This window comes from Kogia breviceps, chromosome 16, assembly GCF_026419965.1.
Source record: "Kogia breviceps isolate mKogBre1 chromosome 16, mKogBre1 haplotype 1, whole genome shotgun sequence".
NCBI classification, from domain to species: Eukaryota; Metazoa; Chordata; class Mammalia; order Artiodactyla; family Physeteridae; genus Kogia; species Kogia breviceps.
Window position 1 is genome coordinate 12,377,645 of NC_081325.1, and position 12,774 is coordinate 12,390,418.

Sequence of the window (12,774 nt, forward strand, 5' to 3'; positions counted from 1 at the left end):
AATTTGAAAACTAACTTTACTTATGGTGATTGTAAAGGAATTATGTAGATAAGTAAAACATAGTTTCTTGGTAAGTATTCTTATTAACTTAAACCTAAAACCTAGCCCCTTAAGGAGTCTCCCTTATTATTTTTCTGGAGTCTGAGTTATTTGAGTAAATAAGAAATCTAGGTTATGCCATGTGTACCTCAGTGAACTTCCACAGGTTATAAAAAGAGTTTGGAAATAATATATTAGTAAATGTCAAGGGACTTTATTAGTGCTTCTTTTACTTGGCCATTTATATCAGCAAATAACACCTTTCTAGTCTTGAAGGACTTGCTTTGCAAATCAGAGAAGCAATCACTTTATTTCTATGTGGATATCTAACTTGTGACACCACTCTTACCTTTGAGTTTACAACCCATTGGGTTGCTAATCTATTTAAATAAGAGGATTGTACATTTAATTATTAACAACTACAAATGTATTTTACTGTGAGGTTGAACTGTATGAAATTGCTGAAACTTAAGTGACTTTACCAAATAAAGGCAATTTCATACGGTTCAACCTAATAATATAATATGAACATTTACACTCATTCTCCTTAAATTATATTTAGATTGAACACTTAGTATCCTTGAACTTAGATCCTAGTACCTGCTTTTTTTAATTGTATTAACTGATTAAGAAATCAATTAAAAATATACTCATTACCCTTATGAATGACACCAACCTTTGATTGGTTAATATGGTAAAATGCAAAAATAGAATCCTGCTTTCCTTTGACACACTGGAAATAATGATCTTACAAGGGAGAGTGCTATTTGGTGAGCTCTTTAGAGGACTGAAATAGTATCTTAACTGTATAACATGAAAAGATTGATTGAGCACAATAAGTACAAAGGCCTTGTTGCTCATGGTTGACACCAGCCGAACATGTCACATTGTTACCAGTGTGTTCAAAACAATCACAAACATGGAAAATGTGCTACTTTAGTTTTTCCATTTAAAAAGAATGTAGAGAATGTAGGCTCTGGTTTAGAATATGGAAGAAATAGGCTTATTAGATATAAAATTTTAAATTATGTATCCTAGAAAATAGGTACTAAAGGGTGACAGTTATGTATGGGGAAGTTTTTGATTAATTATAATTCAAGCATGCTAAGAAATGAACACAAAGAATGAACTTAATTTAATTCTGGTAATATTTTAACTGGACTTAAGGAAGACCTTGTGGTGATACTGAACTGAACATTAAAAAATAATATTTTTATATCTGAAAATCTTTAGAGAAAAGAATAGACAATTTCTTTTTTCACATAGTTTAGATCATTTTCTGGCTGAATATAGTAAGCTGGAGCAAATGAATTAGGATTCACCTGTCTTATTGTATTGTAAGTAAACAGTCATTAACTGATTTGTCAGTAAATTTCCTATTCATACTTTATCTTGGTTTTTGTAAGAGATACTTGTCTGGTTGTGAACAAAATCCTATGTAGCACAGATGTCTGATGGCCTTAGATTATTTCATATTTCAGATATTAAACCATAATTTCTGTTGATCTAAGGTGGATCTTATACCTTTTTACCCCTTTAACTCAGTTATTCCTAGAGAATAGGAATTCTGTGGGAGTTTCTCATTACATATCTGAGTATAGTCATATTTTTATGCTGTGAGGTTTTACTTTGGTTTGAAAGATTATTTTTGCTGTTGAATGTTCTTTGTTATGATTTCCTGAGTATTTCTTTTTTTGACATGTATAATTTTTCTATTGTCATATTTGTCTTTTTTTCATTACTGTTGTTGGTCCTTAAATGTTCTGAAAATATATTTCAGTGTAAATTTATGTTCATTTAAGAACTTGAGGGTTTTGAAAAAAACTATCTTCTGAAGGAAATAATCACTGTAGAGTTTACTTCTTCTCATAATGTATTCTTCAGTAGTATAATTTTTAAAAAGTATTATCAACAATGTATTATTTTTTAAAGTCTTAAGTTACTATTAAACATAAAATAGATGTCATTAACTTTCAGTTATTTGTTCCCCTCTTTTAATGTCACTGAAATGACAGGAAAATCATACTACATCTTCTCTCACCAGTTTTTGTGTTCAACCTATATTACTTCACTTCAAAATATAAAATGGCATTTTAAGTTTTACAAAGATATTTAATAGAATAAAGCACATCCTAATTTTATAGAGTCACCACTTCCACCCTCAGAGAACCTTCTTAAATTGTAGAATTAGTTGCAAAAGAATGTAGTTATTATTGCCCCCTTCTACCTTATAGAAAAAATATTTGTTTTTACTTTTTGAAAAAAATGAGATAAAATTTTTGAAGTACATTTAAGTATTATAATGAATATGACCCTGCTGTTATATAGGATTTGAAGTGACTGTGTAAATTAGGTCATGTGTTAGTTTATTGTAGAAACACATTAGGGTAGGAACCCAAAATTGGAAACCTATGAAGAAACAAGTTTGCTTCTTCTGCGACTTCCTGTATAGCTGCTTTATTCCTTCTGTATATAGACTCACCTTTGTGAACAAAACAAGGCTGTCCTATAGTTTCTGTTTTAAATCATTTCCTAATTCAAGAGCCTAACAAAGACTAGATACTGTTTCTCAGAACTCATTCCACATTCTCAGAAAAGAAAAATAATTCGGCAGGTAGGTACCCATGGTCTGTTTAGCCATAACCAAGAAAAAAGGTAATTAAGTACGAATGTCAGGGGAAATTCAAATAGAAGAGGAAATGTGGCTTAACTAAGCATGGATCTTAAAATTGAAAGCGTTGTTTAGTGTGCTGGGAGGCAATACTTATGAACAACCAATCACACTGTCCTTTTGAGGATGTATTTGAAGTCCAAATTTAAAGAAAGTTAATGTGCTTATTTCCAACTTTTTCAAAGAATTTAAAAACCTGAGAGGTCTTTTATGTTTTATATATTTATAATTTATTTGTAAAGTATACAGTGCTTATATTTTTAATATTCATAAGTGCTCAAAATATCATTTATTTCTATATATTTTAGGGTAATCTACAAATTATTGGCCTCTAAAAGTGAAAGTATTTGGGTTCAAGCTCTGAAGGTTCTGGGATACTTTCTGAAGCATTTAGGTCACAAGTAAGTTGATGTTTTTCACAATGAATTGTAGAAATATCTACTGAAACTTTGTTTCTGCTAGGTTTGTAACACACGAATTTGACTGGAATGATCTTACAATGGAAAATAATAACTTCCTGTCGTAAAAGTTGTAAAAATATTTTATGAAAAAATGGTTTTTTAATAGTAGTTTATAGAACAAAATCACATTTAAGTAATATGGTTTATTCCCGGTGGCCTACTGGAAAGAAAATATTGTTCTTTTAAAGATATAATAAAATAGTTCATCAAATAAAATAAAACACATAGGGATATGATTTCAAAGGAAACTTTCTTGACACAGGGAAATTGAGATCTCCCTGAGAGCTGCTCTTTTGCTCACATGCTAAGTATTTAATGTCTGTCTGTATTCTTTTCTAACGTTGAGGCTTATTGTGATTTGAAGACCCTATAATGTCTCTTTTTTCACCCAAAGTCCAGAATTTAGATGCTTTTAGAAATCACCTGCTGATACAATGAGTGTTTTCCATACTATGTGGTCCTGTGCATGAAGAGTCTTGTATAAATCCATTTTCTATACAAATGAGCCCAAGGAAGTAGTACTCCCGCTTAGTAATGATAGGTGAGGTTCCTCTCAGAACTTTAGAACTGCTAAATTTTTTTTGTATTTTGATTTACCAAGAGTTTATCGATAACACTGATGAAAACTGCACAACATTCAGGTAAAACATCTCTAACATGCTAATAGAAGAGTAGATATTATTTTCATTTTGGTACCAAATCAGTGGTTAAGTAAGAGAGAACAGAGATTTTATATATATATATATATATATATGGAATAGTTCAACAAAACCAGGATTGTAGAAAAGAGTAATGTGCATCTGAGGAACTATAAGTGTACTAGGTGATAGAATACTGGGAGTGAGAGCATATGCACCATTAACAAGAAGAGATAATGATCACTCATTTAACTTTGGTTAAGTAAAGGAAATTGACTGGGAATAATTAATAAAGGATTCTAACCCTATATGCAACTTCTTAAAAATTGTCAAGAAAACACATTTTAAAATATAGAAATGTGGGGCTTCCCTGGTGGCGCAGTGGTTGAGAGTCCGCCTGCCGATTCAGGTGACACGGGTTCGTGCCCCGGTCCGGGAAGATCCCACATGCCGCAGAGCGGCTGCTGAGCCTGCGCATCCGGAGCCTGTGCTCTGCAACAGGAGAGGTCACAACAGTGAGAGGCCCGCAAAACGCAAAAAAAATAAAAATAAAAATAATAAATAAATAAATAAATATATAAATGTGGAAAAGATAAATAAAACTAAGTACTACATGAAGAACAGTCACTGGAAAATACTGCTATGGAGTACACAATAAGTTTGATTAAAAACTTTACCATAAGTTAAAATAGTAAGAAATCAATGAATTGTTTCTGAAAAGGGCAGCTACTAAACAGAATTTCAAGAAGTTGAAAGTTGAAAGTCTCCTCCATAAAAATACTTCAAACTTGATCTATGATTCACCCTCAAAACTAACCACATCTCCACTTCTTTATTTTATTTTATTTTTTTTGATGTGGACCATTTTAAAAGTCTTCATTGAATTTGTTACAATATTGCTTCTGTTTTATGTTTTGTTTTTTGGGGCTGCAAGGCATGTGGGATCTTATCTCCCCGACTAGGGGTTGAACCCACACCCTGCTGTGTTGGAAGGTGAAGTCTTAACCACCGGACCACTGGGGAAGTCCCACCATCTCCACTTCTTTAAATGTCCAGTTCCTTGAAAGAGGAGTCTGCACGTGTGGTCCTGCCCTAGCTCCCATTCACGCTCACCACCTGCCCCCTCCCACACAATAAGTGATGAAGATCATTCATTGGCAGCCCTTGCCACCTGACGTTGAGTGTTTCCCAGGCTCCCCCACTGACATGCTGGACAGAGGACTGGAGTGTGTCACTAGAACGTGGACAAACACTATATTTGCCACTTGTGAGCAGAAACTTTGAATGTGCTCACTTCCTTTACTTTGGCCTCTTTCATTCTTGTCTTCTTCCATGATAACAGCATGGAAAAGAAAGGCTGCTGCTTTAGCCTGAGTCCTGGAATGAGAAGATGCCTTGAGCCCAGGAAAGCCCTCCAGAATTGCAGCCAAATCACAGGCTTCATTTCATTTCAGAAGACAATAAATGTTTTATTCTGTTGGGAAAAAAAAAACAACCTAAGAGAATCATCTTTAAAACTGTTGAAACATGAGATATCACCCAAAGTCAGCATCTCATTTGTGTATGGAGGAGTTGTTTGATAGTGAATCTGAATTGGGTTCATGGATGAAGCTAATCTGAAGTCTGGGTGGGATAGTCTCTTCTAACACTGAGTTTATAATTTCTGTAAGTACCTAGGATACAGGTTGGGAGATAATCCATACACTTTAATTGTCAACTAAACTGGAGATAGGCTTGACATCTATCACAAATATTGAGAAGTCTGTTCTCAATAATATATGCAGCTATTCCCACCTCCTGAAGATGGAACTTAAATCCCCTCTCCTTCAGTGAGGGATGGACTTACTGGCTAACTTCCAAAGAATAGCAAAACCTGACTCTTTTTCACTACTGAATAAGGTTAACATCACCAGTCATATGTCATGTTTGTCAGATTTTTTTTTTTGGTACACGGGCCTCTCACTGTTGTGGCCTCTCCCGTTGCGGAGCACAGGCTCCGGACGCACAGGCTCACGGGCCATGGCTCACGGGCCCAGCCCCTCTGCGGCATGTGGGATCTTCCCGGACTGGGGCACGAACCCGTGTCCCCTGCATCGGCAGGCGGACTCTCAACCACTGCGCCACCGGGGAAGCCCGTATGTCATGTTGATATCATGTATTCCCTGATGTAATATGATGAGAAGTGCACTTCGTCTCTGTGATATTCTTCTAAAACATAAATAGTCTCAGTCTAATCATGAGAAAGCATCATACACCCCCAAATTGAGAGACAGTCTACAAAATACTTAACCAGTACTCTTCAAAACTGTTAAAAGGCATGAAAAACAAGGGATGGGAAACTGCTACAAACCAAAGAAGTCTAAATGTAAACTGGTATTCTGGATTGGATCCTGAACAGAAAAAAAGGTCATGGTGAAATCTAAATAAAGTCTGTAGCTTAATTAATAATATTGTACTTATGTTGATTCTTAGTTTTGACATAGGTACCATGATCAGGTAAGATGTTAACATATGGGGAAGCTGGGTGAATTATATATGGGAACTCGCTGTACTATCTTTTCAACTTTTCTGTAAATCTTAAAATTTTCCAGAATAAAAAGACATAAAGTTGAGAAACCCTACCTTTGATATATGCTTGAATAGAAAGCCAAACTGTTCCTTCATGGAGGTGGCTTAATTACAGTTATTCGCAGGACAGAATTCTAACAAATGGTTCAAACAGATGATCAAAATGCCCAATGCTATACCATACTAAAGCTATAATAATTTTAGCTTCTAAAATTTTTAAAGCACATACTATTTAATGTTTACTGTGGAAATAAAAATTTCTCAACCAAGTATGTTTGTTTAATGTCTTAACTTCGAACAATGTAACTTCTGGATGAATTCTCCAAGTTAATCACACTCTAAAAGGCACTGTCGGGCTTCCCTGGTGGCACAGTGCTTAGGAATCTGCCTGCCAGTGGAGGGGACACAGGTTTGAGCCCTGGTCTGGGAAGATCTCACATGTGGTGGAGCAACTAAGCCTGTGTGCCACAACTACTGAGCCTGCACTCTAGAATCCGTGAGCCACAACTACTGAGCCCATGTGCCACAACTACTGAAGCCTGCACATCTAAAGCCCATGCTCTGCAACAAGAGAAGCGACCACAATGAGAAGCCTGCGTACAGCAATGAAGAGTAGCCCCCACTCGCCACAACTAGAGAAAGCCTACGTGCACCAACGAAGATGCAATGCAGCCAAAAATAAATAAATAAGTAAATTTAAAAGGCTCTGTTGGTAGTTAAATGAATCAACATGCTATTAGTTGTTTGTTACAGGCCTGTTACATGTTGACAGTTGTTTAACCTAATAGCATCTTGCTTTTTTGTAGTAGCTGAAATTAGTCCAGTTTATCTGGCAGAGCCAGTTGTCTGTTAGTAAAAAGTAGTGGTATGGATTCTGGGGATACAGCAGTTCAAAAAGAAAGCTTCCTCCTCATCTACTCTCAACTCCAAGCTATTTGGCTCTCTTCTGCCAAAATGTTGGCTCTCGTGTGTACAAATGAGTCTTGATGTTCTGTTGGGGTACCAGTAGAGAAAAATGGCAACTCGTGACAGATTTTCCTCTCCCCTGGGAATGACAAACAGCTGAAGAACTATGTTAGCAGCCTAAGGTAAAGACTAAAAAGCAGCAAATTTTAAGATATGTTTTGATCTCAGATATCTCTGCCTCCCATTCTCTCTCCTCCCCTCTGTCTCTGTATTCCAAGGAATATTAACATTGGATTCTATTTAAGTTACCACCAGAATGCCAAGAGGTACCTGAATTGATGGGATGAATTTTTCACTGTCCTTGAACTTGTGGGAGTATAAGGATATTAGAGTGCTAGGATGCTGGCTTCAGGACTTACAGCATGCTAAGTTTTGCACTACAGATCAGTGTGCTTAGAGGGATCTTTGCCTTACAACACATCTCATCATTTAAAATTCATAGTAGGGAGATCTAAGTGCAACAGTGTGAAAATGGAAGATGACAACTCAGTTGAAGGGGCATAGCAACCAGAGACAGGAGATAAGAGAAAATCATCAAATTATGTACTCAATGAAATAGAACTAGTGTGGAAGCTATCATGGGACCTTTGAATTTTACCTTTAAAAAGTGCATCTGAGATTCAAGTAGAGCACCAAAGGTGACATTCTGCTTCTTTATGTCATTATTTTTCCCTATTCACCCAAATTAGTGAACTGGAAGATCTCAAAGCATGGGCCAAAAACATAAAATGAGAAACTTTATAAAGGCATAGGAGACTTAACATGTCTCTTTAACTTAATAATAATAATAATAAGTTAATAAGTTAATAAGACTTAGCTAATAAGAATAATTGGAGAAGAAAAACAATGGGTAAAACAAGATATCCTGAAACACTTTGTACCACTAAGAACTTAGAAATGTTGGGTAAAATATAGCAAAATTCCTTTCAGATGTATAGCTGGGTACACAAAAGTAAGGGAAATTCTTATATGCCAAAAATGAAGATCAAACATAATAGAAGTTACAATTCTTAAGAAACAAGATCATATTGAAACTAACCATTCAGCTTTTAAACAAATAATCAGAAGTAACTTTTGGAAATGAAAAGGCACTAACTAAAATTAACAGCTCCATGGGCATGTTAAACAGTTTATACAGAAATTAAGAAAGAATTGGTGAACTAGAAGAAATGAAGAAATTATGTAAAAGCATCACCAAGAGACAAAGATGATAAATAGGAAAGAAGGTTAAGGATATAGGGAAAGAATGAAATATTTCATAGCATAAAATATCAATACCTAGGAATAAATTTAACCAACGAGGTTGAAAGGTCTTTATACTGAAAACTGTAAGACATTGATGAAAAAAAATGAAGAATGCACAAACAAATGGAAAGATATACCATGCTCATGGATAGGAAGAATCAATATTGTTAAAATGTCCATACTATCCAAAGTGATCTACATATTTAATGCAATTGCTATCAAAATGCCAACGGCATTTTTTACAGAAATAGAACAAATAATTCTAAAATTTGTATGGAACCAAAAAAGACCCTGAATAGCCAAAGCAATCTTGAGAAAGAACAAAGCTGGATACATCACATTTCCTGATTTTAGATTATAATCCAAATTTACAGTATTCAAAACAGTGTGGTCTTAGCATAAAAACAGACACATAAATCAATGGAATAAAATAGCCCAGAAGTACACCCACGCATATATGGCCAATACTTTACAACAAAGGAGCCAAGATATACAGTGAGGAAGAATAAGCTCTTCAATAAATGATGTTGGGAAAACTGGACAGCCACATGCAAAAGAAGGAAACTGGAACTCTAGCTTACATATTAGATAAAAATTAACTCAAAATGGATTAAAGACTTGAACATAGCACCTGAAAACAGGGGGTAACCTCCTTGACATCATTCTTGGCAATGATATTTTGGATTTGACAACAAAAGCAAAAATAAACAAGTGATTATATCAATCTAAAAAGTTTCTGCACAGCAAAGGAAAGTCAACAATATGAAAAAGCAACCTACTGAATGGGAGAAAATATTTGCAAATCATTTCTCTGATAAGCTAGTAATATATAAAATATATAAAGACTTCATACAACTTAGTAGCAAACAATCAATCCAATTAAAAAATGGGCAGAGGATCTGAATAGACATTTTTCCAAGGAAGGCATACAATAGGTACATGGAAACATGCTCAGCATAACTAATGCAAGTCTAAGCCACAATGAGATATCATCTCACACCTGTTAGATTGGCTATTATCAAAAAGAAAAGAGATAACAGTGAGGATATAAAGAAAAGGGAATCCATGTGCACTGTTGGTATGAATATAAATTGGTGCACCCACTATGGAAAACAGTATGGAGATTCCTCAAAAAATTAAAAATAGAACTACCATATAATCCAACATTGTCACTTCTGGGACTATATCCGAAGGAATTGAAATAACTATCTCAAAGAGATTTCTGTACCCCCATGTTCATTACAGCATTATTTACAAATAGCCAGGACATGGAAACAACCTAATTGTTCATTGACAGGCGAATGGATAAAGAAAACGTAGATACTTAGATCGTAGTTTTCTATGTTTCTATATATAGAATGGAATAATATCCAGCCATAACAAAGAAGGCAATCCTGTCATATGCCACAACTTAGATGGACCTTGAGGGCTCTATAATAAATGAAATAAATCAGACAAAGACAAATACTGTATCATCTCACTTAGGTGTGGAATCTGTAGAAACCAAACTCATAGAAACAGAGAACAGATGGGGGTTTCCCATAATCTGCAGGGTAGAGACTGGGAGAAATGAGTGCATGTGGTCAAATGGTACAAGCTTCCAGTTGTAAGATAAATGAGGTCGGGGCTGAAGTGTACAGCGTGGTGACTATAGTTAACAATACTGTATTGTATAGTATTTAAGAGTTTCTAAGAGAATAGATCTTAAACGTTTTCATCACAAGAAAAAAAATTTTGCAACTGTGTAAGGTGATGATGTTAACTAAACTTGTGGTAATTATTTTGCAGGATATACATGTATCAAAGCATTATGTTGTACACCTTAAACTAATGCTATGTTGTTATATGTCAATTACATCTCAATAAAACTGGGGAGGAGGAGCTGATAGGAAGTTGTAACAAATGTACCTCTCTGTTGGAGGGTGTTCATAGTGAGGAGAGGCCATACATACATGGCATACATGGGGCCACCCAGGGGAATATGGGTCATCTTTGTACTTTCTGCTCGATTTTGCTGTGCATCTAAAACTATTCTAAAAAATAAAATCTGTTTAAAAGCATGTGTTGGGGGAGAAGCTGATAGGGAAATAAGAAACTAAAACAAAGTTTACTTGTTATCGGGGCAGGGGGCAGTGTGAATGAGGAGGAAAGGGTATGAGTTGGGTTTGAAACCTTTCTGTATCTTTTTATGTCATCATTAGTTTTTACCCAGGTAAAAGTATTACATATTTTAAAAACTGAATAATAAAAGCTGGCAGACCAATATTTAAATAGACCAAACTAAACTTTAAGGGAAAAAATTTAATGAAGCTAAAGAGGGACATCGTGTAATGAAAAAGGTATAATTCACCAGGAAGGTAAAACAATGTCATATTTATATATGCTCAACAGCATAGATGAGGTATCAAAAGCAAAACTGACTAGATTTGAAAGATAAATCAAAATAGTTTAGAGGTTTTAACATATTCTTTTTAAAAGAGCCATCACAAACAAAGTATAAATTTGAACCAAAAAAATCCATTGGCTTGATTAGCATATACATAATCCTCAAGAACAGACAAAACTATTCAAATGAGGCCATAAAAATTGACTCCATAAATTTAAATAAATTATTATCATATAGATGACTTCTCACCCACAGTGTAATTAAACAAGAAACCAGTGATAAAAATCAAACTAAGAAAATGAGGATATACATATTTTAAATAACCATAACATGACATCATTGTGCAGATAATAAAATACTTAGAATCAAAGGATATTAAAATGTTTGCATATTTATACTTTTGAGAGTTGGCCTAAGTGTGGTATTGGAGGCAACTTACAGCTCAAACCCCCCAAAATACTTGTTTTGTGAAGAAGGAAATTGGGGTGTGTTTTTAATGGAATGGTTAGTAAACTAATAAATGTGTAATTTGTATGAGATTAAAAGGTTACTCTTTTAAAAAAATAGATTGCACTCAATCCAAGTGGGCAGAAATCCTACAAAATTTAAAAGGTAAAGCAGCTGGGCACTAAAGTCTGAAGTCTATTTAGGTCTTAAAGTTAAACAGGTTCAAGTTGTTAGTTTCTCGAATATATACCCTAGTGAAGCCTTTCTGAACTGAATACACAGAGCTGGGTCTTTCATCAGAGGTCCTCTGGGAAACAAAATCATGTGATGTACAGGGCCAGCATGCCCATTTTATGCCTGAAACGATGGATGCCACTTTTTGGCTATCTCTTGATTGCTGTCAGACAGCATTTATTGGTGAGCATTGTTTCAAAGAAAACTGCAAGAGGAAGCTGACTCATCTTTTTCGTGGTATGTGCAGTATTCTTCAAGTCCCCCAAGAGGTAGAATTAAGTTGCTCTGTAAACATTTACTTTGGAGGAGATAGTCAAGAGAGCATGAATTTCTTTAGCAGTTGAAATTATGGTGTCCCAGTTAAGAAATTACTCTAAATTCCAGATAGCCTATTTAAATGACTTTTACCAGCTCTGTGTATCAAAGAGATAAATCAAGAGATATACATTGGCATTTGTTTTTCTAGATTGGGAGCAAATGAAAGTGTCAGGCTTCCTTTCCTTAGGTGTGGCTTGAGTTGGAAGAGACTAAAAGCATTCCCCTTCTTAATCCCCAAATATCCATCTGTCCTGTTATTATTATTATTTTTTAATGACCATTTGACTTTTCCAATCTTAAGTGTTTTACAAACACAGCCATTAGACACTTGCCCTAGCTTCCTTTTGGATTTAGGTAATTGCTGTTTCCTTCTCTGGGCTGAGGAGGATTGGGTGAGGGGAAATAGCTGTCCTGCCTCTTTTGTTGTGCAGTGTGAAGCTTGACAGCTGATGTTAGAAGAGAGGATTTCCAGGTGAGTGGTGCCCAGATAAATGGTTCATTATTTGATTTGTGCATTAATTAAGGTAGCAGTAGCTCCTGTAACAAACAGTGACGTTTTAGTAACTTACCAAACTAGTAGTTTCTTTCTTATTCACTTAAAATCCAAATGGGTGTCCTCAGCAGTTGATTTTCTTCAAGCTGTGCTTTAGGGACCCAGGCTGCTGCTTTTCATCTAGTACCTCTGTGTCTTCATCATAAGGCTCCTGTGTTACTGCCTTGAGGAAGAGCATGGAAGAGTACATGAGTGTTTTTTCTGTAGCCCAGGCCTAAAAATGATCCACAACTTTTCTTCTCAGGTTC

General features: G+C 35.1%; 1 protein-coding gene across 8 annotated transcripts in view; it reads left to right on the plus strand.

Annotated features, from left to right (window-relative positions):
* The window catches only part of NBEA (neurobeachin), a 594,993-nt gene that overhangs the window by 138,167 nt on the left and 444,052 nt on the right, over positions 1 to 12,774 (plus strand). For all 8 annotated transcript variants that reach the window (XM_059042292.2, XM_067016556.1, XM_067016558.1 and 5 more), the window contains exon 17: positions 3,019 to 3,111. In XM_059042292.2, the coding sequence (XP_058898275.1) occupies positions 3,019 to 3,111 (93 nt within the window). The remainder of the gene's footprint in view (positions 1 to 3,018; positions 3,112 to 12,774) is intronic.